Source organism: Coffea eugenioides, unplaced genomic scaffold (assembly GCF_003713205.1).
Source record: "Coffea eugenioides isolate CCC68of unplaced genomic scaffold, Ceug_1.0 ScVebR1_311;HRSCAF=963, whole genome shotgun sequence".
Classification (NCBI taxonomy): Eukaryota; Viridiplantae; Streptophyta; class Magnoliopsida; order Gentianales; family Rubiaceae; genus Coffea; species Coffea eugenioides.
In genome coordinates this window covers 9,905-23,897 of record NW_020863667.1, presented here as the reverse complement: position 1 = coordinate 23,897, position 13,993 = coordinate 9,905, and the positions used below count along the sequence as shown (strand labels likewise).

At 38.1% G+C, this 13,993-nt stretch overlaps 2 protein-coding genes across 2 annotated transcripts; both read left to right on the top strand.

Annotated features, from left to right (window-relative positions):
* Window positions 1–4,762: 4,762 nt before the first annotated feature.
* Window positions 4,763–7,761, top strand: LOC113757504 (1,2-dihydroxy-3-keto-5-methylthiopentene dioxygenase 2). Its single transcript, XM_027300754.1, has 7 exons — window positions 4,763–4,855; window positions 5,963–6,074; window positions 6,427–6,521; window positions 6,627–6,741; window positions 6,823–6,947; window positions 7,182–7,252; window positions 7,410–7,761. The coding sequence occupies exons 1-7, from the start codon at window positions 4,838–4,840 to the stop codon at window positions 7,474–7,476; spliced, it is 603 nt and encodes a 200-aa protein (XP_027156555.1). The 5' UTR covers window positions 4,763–4,837; the 3' UTR covers window positions 7,477–7,761.
* A 3,751-nt stretch (window positions 7,762–11,512) lies between these two features.
* On the top strand, window positions 11,513–13,993 carry LOC113757505 (heat stress transcription factor A-7a-like). The gene is made up of 2 exons (XM_027300755.1): window positions 11,513–12,310; window positions 12,848–13,993. The coding sequence occupies exons 1-2, from the start codon at window positions 12,005–12,007 to the stop codon at window positions 13,628–13,630; spliced, it is 1,089 nt and encodes a 362-aa protein (XP_027156556.1). The 5' UTR covers window positions 11,513–12,004; the 3' UTR covers window positions 13,631–13,993.

Sequence of the window (13,993 nt, the reverse complement as noted above, 5' to 3'; positions counted from 1 at the left end):
AGAAAAATGCATGATATGTGGTGAACAAGCAAATGATATGCTAATGAGGGGGAATCCCTAAGGGTCTAGCGTTGGACTAGCCCATTCTATGAATTCCGACTAGCGTTGGACTAGCGGAAACGTACATTCATCCATTCCATTCATTCATGTTTATGAAAGCAAGTAGACATGCCAAAACGCTCGTAAACACGTAGCACGTAGCACTTAGCATGCTCGACTAGATGCAAGAGCCTACTAAAGCAATTAAACATGTAGCAACAAAAACAAGCAACCAAGGGGAAGGGGAAATGGACCAGATGCTCTCCGAGCGCTATCTATTACAAGCCAAGAGGTGTACACATACCCCATAAAAGCATAAAAGGGAAAGGGTGAATGGACCAGATGCTCTCCGAGCGCTATCTATTACAAGCCAAGAGGTGTACACATACCCCATAAAAACTTAAATAAAAGTAAAAAGCAAGTAAATGCACGCAGGGAGGTAAGGAAAGCGAAGTAGACAGGCATATTCACATAACACATAGGAGCACGTAGGAAAAATAAAGTGCGAGTGAGGGATAGAGTGTACCTCCCTTGCAATCGGAGCCCAATGAAGTGAAATCACTTATTTATCCTCCAAAATAAAAGAAATGGTCAAGGTACCAATTTATTTGGGAAAATTAAAGGAAATAGGCAAACCCAAGCTCACTTGGTCATAAAGCCCCTAACGTCATGACTTAAGTGCAATTGACAAAACATGGTAGTTAATTGAAGCAAAGCAAGCAATGAAATTGCAAAAATTAAAACTACGAAGGACCAAATTGATGACATTATTCAATTGGTTGGGCCATAGTAGGACAAGGGGAAACTTGGGGGGCCAAAGTACAATTTTAGAAGAACATTTCATGCATGCAACGGCACTTTCTTTGTTTCTGCTGATTTCTTCTTTTTGCAATTTTGCAGCTCATTGACAATCAAAGAAACTCAACCAAGGCTTCAACATCTCAGCTTTAAAGTCAGCAATACAACCCATAACTTCGACATCCCAACTGACAGGAAAACTTAGAGAGAGAGATCATGCAAATTCATGCAAAAGTGGCGTGAGAAACATTCTACAACAAACATTTCTGCTGATGGCTTTCTACAACAAGATAATTGAATTTAGATCATACAAAAATGCAGATTCTCTTCAAAAAGCTGTTTTCTTTCCAATTCATCATCTTAAGCAATTCACATTTCAACATCTCAAACCACTAATACACAATTACTGGACATTCGATAAGTAACAAACTGCAGTCACAAGGAAGAAATAGCAAGAAGTGCAAGACGCTGCATTTTTCTGCTGCAATTCCGCAGCTTCAACTCATTCGGCTGAGACAAACATTCATGCCAAAGACCCAACACATCTTCACATACTCAAGCACACAATGCAAAGGCTTACAAACGAAGGCAAAAGGAGAATAAAACAGGCCCTTGAACTAAAGTATGCAATAAACATGATCTGCAAACATGCTCGCTTTGAAGAACAAAAACTTCTGTAGCTTTCTTATGCAAACCAAAGATGATTATACGCAGTGCTGGGAATGAAACTTATGGGTTTATCCACCGAGCCCCAATATTATAGCTTCCTACTCTTGTGGTTAGTGTCAAAGCAACCATTTATTCCCAAAAGATCTACTTCCAGAAACTGAACATAAAAACAGCAAAACCGTGAAGAAAGCATTCTGCAACTGAAACCATTAAGCAGCCCAGATTCATTCATTGTTTCAAATTTCTGGGTTTTCATCAATTAAAAAACGCTGCCAACACACACCCACGATTCAAACCAAGCAAAAACCAATTATGCAACCTGAAATCTAACCAAGACTCGCCATTTAAACATCATCTTAATCACATGCAACAGGACGGGCATCTCAAACCACATACTGACAAACAAAACAGTGAATGACATAAAACCTTCGTTTACTAAGCTTGAATCTTCACACGAGTTGTACAAAATCAACAGGAAAAAGGCTAAGGTCACCTGATGAATCCAGCGCAGTCCAATGGAGGTGAAGTGTTCTGAGGAAGTCGTATGGATTTTCTGGAACAAAAGCCCAGAAAGCTTCGTTGCTGCAAGGTTCTTCCAGTGATGTTTGTCGCGGGAGGGTTCTCTGTGTGGGTGATGGCCGTCGTAAGACTCTCCCTCGTTCTCACGACCTCTTTTCCTAGCCGCAACCCTCTTGCCTTTAGATTCTCTGATTCTCTCCTCCAAAACTCAGCTCTCGGTTCCGTTCTTTTCCTTTGGTCGCCGACCTTTACAGACTGCCCTTACTTTCTGTTTTCTTTTTCTTCCTCAACCAGCCCATTTCTAGCATAGCTTTTCCTCCCCTTGCCCGTAGGTTTTTCTTTTCCAAGCTGCCAACTCAGATTCTAGCCGTCACCCCCAACTCCCTTTTTCTCTTGTTTTGTTCTACCCGCCGTCCACTTCTCTCCGTCTCTGTTTTTGCAGCCGTCCCTCGATCTCCTTTGGCTCTCCAACCTCGCGGCCCTCAACTCTCTCGAGGCTCTCAAACTCTCAGCCGCCCAGTCCTCTCTTTGTTTTCTTTCAAAAGCCCTCAGCCCGTAGGTTTTTTCCTTTTTCCTTTGCTGTTTTCTGTCTTCCCCCGACCCTCTCTCTCTCTTCGTGGTTTTCCTCAACTTTTTCCAGCTCTCTTCCTGGATGTCGCTGTCATGGTCGTGGTCCTCATCAGGTTTGGTGAGGGCAGGAGCTGTGGTGTTGAGGACATCGTCTTCAGCTTTAGCTTCGGCGTCTGTTTAACCGCTGCAGTAACTGACTTGGAGCGAGAGACAGCAGCTTTGGTGGTTGCGCCAGTTGATAGCTTCTTCTTAGCAGTCGATGCAGCTGTTGCGGCGAAGGAGGAGGTTGACAACGATGGCGAGGGGCGAGATTCAAGTTCGGAAGGCTCTTGCTTCTGATTTCTCTACTGCCGAAACCTCCCTTTCTTTTGCAGATTTCCCGTCACTTTTCTAGTTTCTCTCTATCCCTTATGCAGCCGCCGCCTACTCTCTTGCTCTCTAGAAACCCCCGTAGCCTTCTGTGTTTTTGTTTTCCCTTCTAGCAGCCGTCAATCCTTACCTCTCTTCCCGTCACCCTTCTTGCTCACTCTTAGCTCTCGGTGCGGCTGTTCTTTTTTCCCTGCAGTTTTTCTTTTGTTCAGATTCTTCTCTCCCCCGATGAAGCTCCCTGGTTTTTTGTTTTCTTTCGTTCTTCCTCCAGATTTTGCAGCCGTCGATCCTTTTCTCCTTGGCGGCTGCTCCCTCCTTTTCTATTTATATGAAGCCCCCCTCCTCTAACCTACAGTCCTTTCTTACCTATTTGCAGCCCAGGCTCCCCAGTCCTTCCTTGCAAATCCTTGACGCAGCTTGCAGGCCGCTACTATATATTATTTTTTTTTTTTTAACTTAACAACTAACCGATTTAATCAAACAAATTTGATAACAATAATACTAATAATAATAAAAACAAAAATAACTTAATTAACATTGGATTGAATAAACAAAAATAAAACTAGAAATAACAAAATGCCACTTTCAATCTTCCATTTTTCATTTTTTTTCCTTTTCCATTTTCCATTTTTCATTGTTTTCCTTCTTTTCCTTTTTTTTTCAAAATAACTTAACAAAAATAAGTAAGATGCTAAAAGATTGATTTTAAAAGACATAAAACACATTTTTTGGAACACTTTTCTTTTCCCTTTGAGAACTTCTAGCTAAGATGGTTAAAATAACTAAAACTAAATGTAAATAAAACTAAATATGACAAATAAAAATAGAACAAATAAAACGAATAGTAAATAAATAAATAAATAATAAAACACCAAAAATTTGGTGTCTACAAGGGACGAAAAAAATTATTTTGCAAGACGGGAAGAATGCATTTTTCCGTTTTTCTTGGTTTACTCGAGGTTTGCTAGGGCATGTTGGTGCCAACCACGGACCAAAATATCCAAACTTCTCTAGCGTCTTCATCTCTAGAACTTCTCTAGTATCTTCTTTCGCTTCACAGGAGTGCGCTAGAATTCAAAGATCTGCAAATGCTATAATAAACAAGTTGCCAATAGAATATGAATTTAACAACAGAAGATTCATGGTCTTCGAGAATGTTACACCGACTTAAGGCATGCCTCTATAAATAAGCACCTCAGATTGCTGCTATCTCCACTCTGCATTAGAGTACCCCAGGAGAGTAATAAAGCAAACCAATGCACTATACTACCATTTGTTGGTTGCATAAGCATTCTTTCATGATCTTTGGTATTTTTGCCTTTTACTACAATGTTAAGCTGAAATAAATTTTTTTGGGTTATATTTTTTGTGCTATCTAATCGGCTATGAAAATAGGGGAAAAATATTTTTAGAAAATAGTGCAGTACTTTTTTATGTAATGTAATGTACCCCTGACACAAACAAGTTGCTGAAAACGTGGTATGATGGAAACAAAAAATTTGGCAAAATTCAACAAACAAACAGAGTCAAACAGACAATTATAGTCAATTTCGTAAGCCAGGCCACAAGTAATTGAGGCCAGATGCATGTCCAGATTTTAGGAAAAAGAGAAATTCTTTGATTTCTGCACTTGAGAATACTAAAATACCCCTCCTTCTGTCGAGTCAGCTTTAGAAATTCAATTAATCTGGTCAAATTCCTTCCATTCCAGAACGAGGGCATTATCGTAATTTAAGTTTCAAAGTCAAGGACATATTGGGCACGATGTTTATAAATTCGGCGTGGTTCCGAAGCTCAATCGCGGAAAAAATTCCATTCAGACCTGAGGATAAAGAGCTGACCTGTGGAAAGGAAAAAAAAAAAGAAGCAAAAAATGGGTTCTCTTACAAAGGTATGATATCCCGCTGACTATTTTCTATGTGTTTCCCTGAATTTATCATACTACTTTATCCGAATTGCATGCGGAAGATTTTGGTTTGGATTAGATGAATCCGTTATCGTGAAATTGCGTAATTTTTTTCAGTTTATTTTGGATGCTATGCTCAGGTTCTCTTACAAAGGTATTTCAGTTTATTTTGTGTTATAATACAGATTGAAATAGCTTGCATTTATGAGTGTGATTCTTAAGAGAATTGATATTTAATTGAGGGAAAGACTACATCTTGTTGATAGATTGATATCAAAGACTGCAGGAAGAAGATGAAGGAAATAAGAGTGGTTCCGCTTTTTTCTTTTTCTGGAAGAAAATAAAGCTGATTATTTTGCTTTTGTGAAGATTGAATTTAGAGAGGAAGTTTGGTGGCTTTGGATTATAGGGGCATTCAATGGTGTGTTCTTTTACCAGTTGTTCTTGGCTTTTGAGGGATTGGAAGTTTTACTTTTAGGTTTTTTCGATCTAGGTATGGTGTTCCCAATGGGATAATTGTCGGGAATAGAACTAGTTTACTATTCTTGTGCATCCAAACTATGATTTGGAACTGGAACTACTGCAGAAACTATTCTTGTCGGGTGTGTTTTGGCCTGTTTCTTGGATTTCACAGGACTTACTGGTGATATAGGTGCAATTAGAGGGATTAGTTGCAGTTTCTGTAAATGGATTTTGGCATTTGTGTATCTTGCTTTCTGTATTTTCTGTTGAATAGTTACTATCTCACATCTATGTGTGTGGACTAAATTTGTGACTAGGCTTTATCCAGCTCTTAATTCTCGTTTTAGGTTCTAGTAATTTGAATAACTAGGGAACACATCATAAGCTACACAATGTGGAATACATAATCTTATGTTATCTGGTGTTCCAGTTGGGAAAAGAAGTTCTTAAATCGTCTTGCTTCATGTACATAGCTAAAAGAGGAGAGGCATATTTTAGTACTATGTTTGCTTCATGAGTGCAATTGACCCATTGAAATTTCTGTGTCGTTTAGTTCCTGATTCCCGTTGAGAAAGGTGTGTTTCTTGACGGGAAAATATTGGATCATTTCATCTATTTTTTGTATTGTAGGATGACAGGGAGGAAGTGATACAGGCATGGTATATGGATGACAGCGATGAGGACCAGAGACTTCCCCACCACCGTGAGCCAAAGGAGTTTGTCTCTCTGGATAAACTTGCAGGTATATACATTGGATACTAGCCAGGATTATTCTCAATCTATGAAGGGCTTCTGTTGGAACAAAGCTAGTTATTGACTGTCCTTTTTTTTTTCCTCTGTTATTGACAATATACAAGCGTCCTGGTTCTTGATAAAATTTGTTACACATTCACATTATGCCTGTAGTGAAGTTAATTGTCTGTGCAAGACCATTTGAATTATCCGTGAATTGCTTTCTCTCTGTCTAGCCTCTAATTAAACGTGTCTTGAGTGTCATCTTTTGCTTTTTTCTCTCTGTTGAGCCTCTGAACTTATTTAAATGCATATTGAGTTACCTTGTCTTATTCTCTGATCCAGTGTTCTCAATTTTCCAGAACTCGGAGTACTCAGCTGGCGATTGGATGCTGATAAGTATGAAAATGATGAAGAGTTGAAGAAAATCCGTGACGCCCGTGGATATTCATACATGGTATGAAGAAGCGTCAATCAAAGTGGCATACATTTATTATCTTTGTCAGTTGAACTTTGTCTTGACTGGTAAGTTGAGTATAATGGGATCCAAACACCTTTTCAGGACTTCTGCGAGGTTTGCCCTGAGAAATTACCCAATTATGAGGAGAAGATCAAAAACTTCTTTGAAGAACATCTTCACACTGATGAGGAGATCCGCTACTGCGTTGCAGGGAGTGGTATGTTAATGAACAGTAATTTGACTCTGTTATCTTACTTTCTCAAACTGGTCTATGGCCTTAAATTTTTGTCTGGTGAAGGTTACTTTGATGCTCGGGATCATAATGATGAATGGATCCGCATCTGGGTAAAGAAAGGAGCCATGATTGTCCTTCCAGCTGGGATTTATCACCGCTTTACTCTTGATTCTGACAACTACATCAAGGTACTTGTGTGCAATACAAATAAGCCTGTGTTAGACAAAAAGTACAATGTTGTACAACTGTTCTTTTTTTTCATTTGGGCCTGAGTATGGATTGGTTGCTCAATTGATGTGTGTTGTTCATTATTGTTATTTAGTTTTTCTGTGATCAAATCATATACCCACATTGTTTGGTTATTATGGAAACGATTCATGGAAATTATTTCTTAATTAAATCACATTGTTGTTGTTTTGTAGGCAATGCGGCTTTTTGTTGGCGATCCGGTTTGGACGCCCTTTAATCGCCCGCATGACCATCTTCCTGCAAGGTATGTCTTCTACTTAGCTTGAAGCTCTTTGCTTCTCCACATATTTATTGTTGCCATGGTCCGAACTCTAAAAGAAATCTAAATAGTAAATATAACCTGGAAAATAGAAGTGGAAAGTTATGGTCTGTTATTCTAAGAAGGGGGTCATTGTATGCAGGAAAGCATATGTTGAAACATTTGGGCAGAAGGAAGCTGCAGGTCAGGCAGTTGACGCTGCAGCTTAAAAACGCATCTACAGTATGACAAGTGAAGCTTATTATAATAGCTATCAAATAAATTGGATTGAATGATACTTCCTGCTGGCTTGTTGCTTTGCTTTGCTTTTAATTGCCTGTAATCGTTTAAGATGATGTATAAGAAAAGATGGAAAACTGTGTTGTGCTTGCCTGCTTTATCAGCCCCTCTTAAATGGTGTGTTCTTTTGTTGTGTATATGCGAGTTGCAATGGTGGATCCTATATTGGTAAAACTGACTATATGTATAATATGCTTCCTGCCCTTTTCCACCCTGCTACAACTTCTGAATTGATGTTAGGAGATCATGTTTTGTCTGGGATCTTTTGTTCTACATCCATCCGGAAACCCATATAAAGTAAGCCCTTTTTTTGCCCTTTTGTTGTTCGTATTAGTTTAATATATTGGTGTCCTATTTAATCAGCTGGAACTTTGTTTCAACCAGGGCTGTCAACGGGCCGGGTCCGGGTCGGAATTCATTATTCCGGACCCGGACCCGAATTACTATGCGGATCCGGATCCGACCCGTTTACCCGACGGGTCTTTTATTCTATGTTCCGGATCCGGATCCGGCGTGTCCCGGATCCGAATCCGGGTCTACCCGAACAAATTTACCAAAATTTATAATTTCTAATAAAAATGAGAAAAAAATATATTTGTAAACTAATTTCTAACTAATGCAAAGAAAAAACCAAATAAGAAAAGAAATCAAATTAACTTTATTAAAATACATCACCCTAATCAAATTATATTGATAAATATATATATTTTAAATTATTAATTCATTTATATCCGGATCCGGGTCTAATACGGGTCGGAATACTATATTCCGTATCCGACCCGTTTTTTGTTTGACAAAACGGATCCGGATCCGGATCCGGTCCGGATCCGGGTCTAGACCCGACCCATTGACAGGCCTAGTTTCAACGGCTGGATGTGGTAACGCGTGTATTGAGTGATCTAGGTGGGTCAGATACTTCCTACGACTAAGTATTTGGTAGGCAACCGATATCGATATCATTGGGTGGGCTGTGCCACTCTTGGATCATACAGCAGACTAGTGATATACTTGCAGATGTTTGTGACCCGCAGGGAAGGCCTCATATTCTTAGCAATAATATACCACTGTCTTTGGCACGGGCTACCCAATTACAATCATCTAACCTTCTTGTCGTGTCTTTTGCCGTTTGTCTTGGTAGAAATCAGAAATGTAGACTTGGACCAAGTAACTTATCGTGGATTTTGTCACACTTTATTTACCAAAACGAAGAGAATGGGTAAAGGGGTTACAAAATCTGCCCGCTTTAGTCTAATGGTTAAAATTGAGATTTTAAAACTTAAAAAGAGATATTGGCTTTTAATCGTTCTTTCTTTTCTTCGCTCCTTAATTATTACTACTCTTACATTTTAAAAAAGAGGATTTACAAAATTCGGGCTCACCTAGAAAAAACATTTGTTAGGTAATTATGAGGTTTCTGATTACATGGAAATATGATTTTAAGTGTTAATGGCGTTTCATGTTGGCTAACAAATTGTTTCCTCGAAACTTCCTTTAGCCCCCCAAAAAAAATAAAATTAATGTAGCCTAAGGACCATGCGTAAAACTAAAAAGATTGTGTTGTTTTGGGCTGCATAATCAAAATCCAAATTGGCTAGAGCTGTCTAAAATTTCTTTTTACGTGTTTGAATGTTTTGAGAATGTAACATTATTATTTTGGTATTAGAATACCATGACTGTGCATTTGTTGCTTCCATAGTCTTAAAACATGCTTTGAATAATGATGTCTGAGTTGATTATTAATTATTCAGTTTGTTTGGATAAGAGTTTATTTGGATGATTTATTTGAGATATTTACTGTAGCACTTTTTATGATGTGATGTATGTGAGATAAAAAGGTGATTGGGAAGATAAAAAGGTGGTTGGGATTTGTGAGAATAAATTTTGCAAACCAAATAAACTCAGTCCAAACAAACTCATTATTTAATCATCTAGTAAGATCTGGATGTTCCATTAGAGCCTTGAATACGTCAAGGATGGTGGACCCTATCATTAAGGATTTATAGTGTCATCATTAAGATCTTGATTAATGATTAAAATACCTAATATTTATTATTTAAGGTAAGCAGATCCATGGCATCAAAGATATTTTCCATGGAAAGCTTGTTGGGAATGTGGCCAAACTAACCGACCTTACTATTTTCAGCGTACGAAGTACTCCTACTTAACTGAAGTCCGCGTATTCGTGAGGGCCACTGGCCATTTGGTCCAGTGGTCATCACCATTAAAGGTGATGCTGGAGGTCAGGGGTTCAATCCCTGCCTCCCACAATTTGTGGCGGTCTTAATTGACCTTCATCGATGGAGTCTGTACTCACATCGAACCCCCTCCCCTTCCCCTTAGACTAGGCTAGATTAGGTTATAGGACATCTATTGTTTCGTGTGGACTAGCTCTTTTTGGGGGTATTTTAGAAAAATTTTGTTATAGCAGGGTTTTTAGAGTATATTTTGGGATATTTTTAAAAAATATTTTGGAATATTTAAGAGTAAAAGAGTTTCTAGATTATATTTTGAAATATTTTTTAAAATTTTAAAAAAATTTACACTAATTTTTAGATTACCTTTTAGAGTATTTTTTAAAAAAATTTATTGTATTTGAAAAATTAGTTTTTGAAAAACACTCCCATCCAAACAGAGATATATTTATTTTCTTTCCCGTCGTTGTTGTTTACAGTATATAATATGAATTATAAACAATCGAATTCCCTTTTTTGTTAAAAAAAAAAAACAGTTGCATTCTGGTCCCATTTGAAAATTAAATTGCACAAAAGAAGGGGAAGAAACGAGATGTCGGGACTCTACTCCATCACCTGCCACGTCTCTATCTCCGTCTTTCGTGTAAGTTCTAGACATTTAGCGAATTCCTTTTAATATCACTTTGCTCCAACACTTGTTGTAATGCCATACGAAATCAATATTACGAAGCACAATGGTGGACCAACTCATAAGGGCTTTGGTAAATAATTCACGAAATTTATCATGAAGAGTTTTAGTTTAGGATTAATTTTATATACATTATCAATGTATACACTATCATCATTAGATATATGATACATGTATAAAATTTGAATTTAAAACTCAAAAATTATGTAATTTATCTAATCGTGATAGTGTACATACTGAATTGTGAATTATGTTAGTTGTATGAAAACCTTTCTTGAGTAAATTCTTACTGAAATTTATGATAAAAACAAGTAATTGATAATGCTTCTCTTGGAGGGCAGATTTGGTTGAATGTTGAGGAAAAAAGGATTGTAAGTAGAAAATTCTGAAATCAAACCTTTCCACCGAAATGAGAATGCTCGTTCAACCATAGCAATGATCCCCACCAAAAAGAGCACAAAAGAAAGGGAAGTTTTCGTTCCGAAGATACCACCTTGGAACACATGTACAACTCACAGGATAAACTATCAACTTCTTCTACATTTCTAAAGCTGAATTACCAATCAGATCTCAACCGGTGGCCGTGGTCATTTGGCCAACGAGATTGGATAAGGGAAAATTTAGGTTAAAAACGTGTCTTTTCATATGCAATTCTCGTGTCTTATTCATATGCAATTCTGTACTCTGATTTGGTATATTGGAAGGACGATTCCCCTCCAACACGTGGAAACACGTACAGAAAAACTTTCCTTTAACAAAAGAGTAGCAGCAGCAATGGATTTACCAGTGAAACCTGTAAAAGTTCAAGGCCCTCCCAAAAGAAGAAAGGGCATTGGGTGGTGTGGGGACTTGAAAATATCTCAACACCATTTTATTCTTGTTTATGCATCATGTAGACTTTCCACCCGTCCAAAGTGACAAAAGTGGTGAATAATACTGAAAAGCAATAAAATAAAATGACCTTTCTTTTATTCCTAATAGTAACTGCTACTATGAACCAATAATGACTTAATAAGATGAAAGGACCCTTCTTTATATCAGCCCTATGACAATGAAATAAAACTTTCCACCCAGCATTCATGTCTTCTACCCTATTGTTTTCCTCCACCCCCGTTTCTTTGCTTCCATTGAAGCATGGTCTCCAAAGCTTGTCTTCTCCAACTCTCTTGGACTTCCTCATTGTTGCCTCCTTGATTTGCAGTTAACCTCCCAATCTTCTCCTTAACTTGCACGTAAATTATCTTCCAAAAACCATTTTCTCTCTTTAATATTCTTTTTTCTTCTTTCTTGCTACTACTATTTTTCATTTTCTTTTCTTCCTTCTCTCTTGAGGAGGTGGAGCTCAGTATTAGGAAAACAGCTAAAGATCTATGCCCTTGAAAAGGAACATCGGATTACCAAGTAGTTACTGTTTAGGGGTAGTATTTCTTTGTGACTTGCTTCAACTACTGCTCTCAAGACAAATCTACCAAACCATCCATCTATAGTTAAAAACAAGGCTGACCCTGGTAGGTTTTGGTGTCGTTAGCTAATCCCAGAAAGGGTTTCCTTTTTTGGTCTGGTCAGTGGAATCCAGGTATGAATCCTTTAGGTTCATCAGTGAAGGAGGAGTTTCCTGCTGGATCTAGTTCATGGTATTCAGATGAGACTTTTTCTTCGGCCACTCCTCAGCCAATGGAGGGGCTTCACGAGTCTGGCCCTCCACCATTTCTCACTAAGACTTATGACCTTGTGGATGATCCAAGCACCGATCATATTGTCTGTTGGAGTAAAGGTAACAACAGTTTTATTGTTTGGGATCCACAGACATTTGCTATGAACCTTCTTCCTAGGTACTTCAAGCATAACAATTTCTCAAGCTTTGTCAGGCAGCTCAACACTTATGTGAGTCTTCTCTTAATTACTAGCTGAAGGATTTTCTCTCATTTTTGACTTGTCTACAATGTGTTCTTAAATTATGAAGTTAGATATATAGATTTGCTCAAGATATTTTATTTACTTCCCTTATTTATTCGTGTTCATTAGGCATCTTAGTTTGAAATGCGGTAATCTTGGGCTTCAATTTCAAGATTTGTGGTATAAATTGCACCTCTAATAGTTTCACCTTTTAATGCTTGCAATCTTCTTCAATGTATTCCTTTTGTTTGCGCAATGGCTTTAAGGAGTAGTAGTAGTAGGCTAAATTATATGCGGAAATCATATGTTACATGTTCTACTAATCACTCTTCATTTGTAACATGTAAATATTGTCATTGAGTAACGCTTCAAATTTTATTTGGTTTTCTGTACAATAATCCCAAGATATTAAATTAAGTTTATGGCCTTTATTTCTTATATGGTTCTCAAAGTACTGTAACGACAGGTACATGTTTCCCTATGGTTATATAATGTGAAAGACTGGTAGTACTTTCGATTGTGCAGGGTTTTAGAAAGGTTGATGCAGAAAAATGGGAGTTTGCTAGTGAAGGGTTCTTAAGGGGGCAAAGGCATCTTTTGAGAAATATTAGGCGAAGAAAGACACCTCCCCATCTCCAATCTTCCAACCCAAATTTAGAGTCTTGTCTTGAAGTGGGAAGGTTTGGATTAGATGTTGAAGTTGATCGGTTGAGGCGTGACAAGCAGGTGCTAATGCTGGAACTAGTAAGGCTTAGACAGCAACAACAGAATACTAAAGCCTACCTTAAAACAATGGAGCAAAGACTACGAGGAACTGAGAATAAACAGCAGCAGATGATGACATTCTTGGCTAGAGCAATTCAGAATCCTAGAATCCTTGAGCAGTTAGTCCAACAGAAGGACAAAAGGAAAGAACTTGAGGAAGCAATTGGCAACAAAAGGAGGAGGCCAATCGATAAAGGTCCTAGCTTTAGTGTTGGTGTAGGAGAATTTGGTCGAGAAGGGGAAGAAGTTAACGATTATGTCAAACTAGAATGTCAGGATTATGGTCATGACCTGACTGGACTTACCGATTTTGAGCTGAACACACTTGCAATAAACATGCAAGAGCCAACTCCACCTCCAATGAATTTGGAGGAAGAGTATGTTGGAAAGGAAGACGACTCATTTGATGATGGATTTTGGGATGGATTGATTCATGAGGGCATTGAAAATGACATAGGTTTGCGTGGTGGTGAAGGAGAAGATCTAGAAGATTTGGATTTGTTAACCGATCAGCTTGGTTTTCTGGGTTCTAATCCACCGTAAAAGCCTCCCTCAACCTAAATCTGTTTGGTGGTTGCTGATCCCGACTTACTTGGGATGCAATACGTTTGTGGAAAAGCAAACTCACAGTTCAGCTGGTGTATGGATTAAGGCATTTAACTTGTGAAGGTTATGAAGTTATTTATTCAGCATTGGAATTCTTCCAGAAATCTGACAATCCTGGAGCTTCAGTAATTGATTGCAACACTATGTTTAGCTTCTGTAATTTATTGCAACACTATGTTTCATATCTGCTTTTGGATTCCTTCTTGGCTGTATTGCACTCCTTCTGGGAATAGTACTTGTAGGGAGGTCTTTAAGCTGAACGTTGCCATGTTGAACAATGTTAAAAACTTGTATGCTTCA

Excerpts from the sequence above, each read along its gene's own strand:
- LOC113757504 (XM_027300754.1), top strand. Across the intron at positions 6,948-7,181 it reads ATTCTGACAACTACATCAAG|GCAATGCGGCTTTTTGTTGG; the intron begins GTACTTGTGTGC and ends GTTGTTTTGTAG. Across the intron at positions 7,253-7,409 it reads CATGACCATCTTCCTGCAAG|GAAAGCATATGTTGAAACAT; the intron begins GTATGTCTTCTA and ends CATTGTATGCAG.
- LOC113757505 (XM_027300755.1), top strand. The coding sequence starts at position 12,005 with ATGAATCCTTTAGGTTCATCAGTGAAGGAGGAGTTTCCTGCTGGATCT. Across the intron at positions 12,311-12,847 it reads TCAGGCAGCTCAACACTTAT|GGTTTTAGAAAGGTTGATGC; the intron begins GTGAGTCTTCTC and ends TCGATTGTGCAG.